The 1,842-nt window shown below is 62.1% G+C and overlaps 1 protein-coding gene across 1 annotated transcript in view; it reads left to right on the top strand.

Moving 5' to 3' along the window:
- Positions 1–224: 224 nt before the first annotated feature.
- Positions 225–1,842, top strand: part of RPRD1B (regulation of nuclear pre-mRNA domain containing 1B) — a 40,549-nt gene continuing 38,931 nt past the window's right edge. The window contains exon 1 of the mRNA XM_083360966.1: positions 225–484. Within this exon, the coding sequence (XP_083217092.1) occupies positions 334–484 (151 nt within the window). The 5' untranslated portion in view covers positions 225–333. The remainder of the gene's footprint in view (positions 485–1,842) is intronic.

Below are 1,842 nucleotides of genomic sequence, written 5' to 3'. Positions count from 1 at the left end.
GCCGCGCATGCCCGGAGGCGTCGTTCCGGCAACCGGCGCGAGCGCTCGGGGCGGACCGCGCAGGCGCGCACCTTCCCGGAGCGGATTGCGCAGGCGTGGCCGTCGGCGGCCGCAAACTCCCCGCGGTCACTTGGCAACTCGGCGTGCCGGGCCCCTCCCCGCCTCCTCGCCGCTTGACCCCCTCCGGCGACCCGTAGCATGCCGCCCTCTGACCCTCGGCGGCGCCGGGGTGAAAGGGCGGGCGGCCATTTTGTGGCGGTTGGTCGCCCCTGAGGCCGGGGCCCGGTCCAGCCGGGGCGGGGCGGGCGAGTGGCGGCGGCGGCGGGTCCCGCCATGTCGTCCTTCTCGGAGTCGGCGCTGGAGCGGAAGCTGTCGGAGCTGAGCAACTCGCAGCAGAGCGTGCAGACGCTGAGCCTGTGGCTCATCCACCACCGCAAGCACGCCGGGCCCATCGTCGTCGTCTGGCACCGCGAGCTCCGCAAGGGTGAGAGAGCGGCGGCGCCGGGGAGGCCAGCGAGCCGCAACCGCCGCGTAAGAGGGCCGGGAGCCAGCCCCACCACCGGCCCCATCATCCCCAGGCCGCCCGCCCCCCCCGGCTGGTCCCGGATGGGGGGCTGCGGGCGGTGGCGGGGAGGGGGCTGGGGGGGGGAAGAGTCCCACAGGGGCTTCTTTGAGGGGGGGCTCTGAAAGGCTTCATCTCGATGGGGGTCTCAGAGGTCGTCCCCGGGGCGAATCGGCTGGGCTGGGCCGGCTCCAGCGGTCCTCGACTTACAACGCTTCGCTTAGTGACCTGCCCAGAGTTACCCCGGGGCGGAACAGAGCGATTTACGACCGGTCCTCGCAGTTACGACCGTCGCGGCATTCCCGACCTCGGGTGATCCGACGCTTGGCAACAGACTCGCTTTGTGACGGTCACGTGATCCCCTTTTTCTGACCTTCTGGCAAAGTCAATTGGGGGAAGATGGGTTCACTTAATAACCGCCGTGTTGCTCGCTTAACAACTGTTCACATAACTGCAACGCTCGCTTTAGGACTTAGGACTGTCGCAGTGACCCTAGAGCAGGGGTCGGCAACCTCGGCTCTTTTATGACTCGTGGACTTCAACTCCCAGAATTCCTGAGCCAGCATAGCTGGCTCAGGAATTCTGGGAGTTGAAGTCCACGAGTCATAAAAGAGCCGAGGTTGCCGACCCCTGCTCTAGAGGATCCCCTCTGGCGACGCCTGATTCGCTTAACGGCCCTGTTGCTAACAGCTGGGGCGATTGGCTTAGTAACCGTGGCAAGCGAGGTTGCAAAAAAAAAAAATGGGGCAAAACGCCCTTAACAGCTGCCTCACTTAGCAAAAGAAATTTTTGGCTCAATTGCGGTCGTAAGTTGTGGACTGCCGGTAACACAACGGCAAGTCGGTTCTCCTTGGGGGCTTCAGTTCCCAAGAATCTATGGAGATTCAGCTCCTGGTTGTCCCAAAAGTGCTTTTTTCTCCCAGGAGGCAGCTGGATTTTCTTGTTTTTCCTTGAAGAGGTTTCGCTTCTCATCCCAGAAGCTTCTTCAGGTTCTGACTGGATGGTGAGGGAATGGAAGGATTTATACTCCTTGCAGACAGCTAGTCGTTTGCCTCCTTTTAGAGAGTCCTTGAGGCCACCTGGAGGCTTACCTGTGTCCTCGGAGTCACCTGAGGGGTGCAAATGGGTGGGGAGCCTTCTTGGCTGCAGGATGTCTTCTGCCCTGGGTCCCGTCGCGGTTACAGACAGGCTCAGGATGATGGGGATGAGTCTGTGTTGTCTGCATCTCAAACTGAAGCGCAAAGGGTTCCTGGGGTCTGCAATGTTTTCTGCAAGTCCAT

The sequence above is a fragment of the Vipera ursinii genome (genome assembly GCF_947247035.1).
Source record: "Vipera ursinii genome assembly, chromosome: 3".
Lineage (NCBI taxonomy): Eukaryota > Metazoa > Chordata > Lepidosauria > Squamata > Viperidae > Vipera > Vipera ursinii.
Note: the sequence above shows the minus strand (reverse complement) of the source record. Positions and strands in the feature narration are given on the sequence as shown.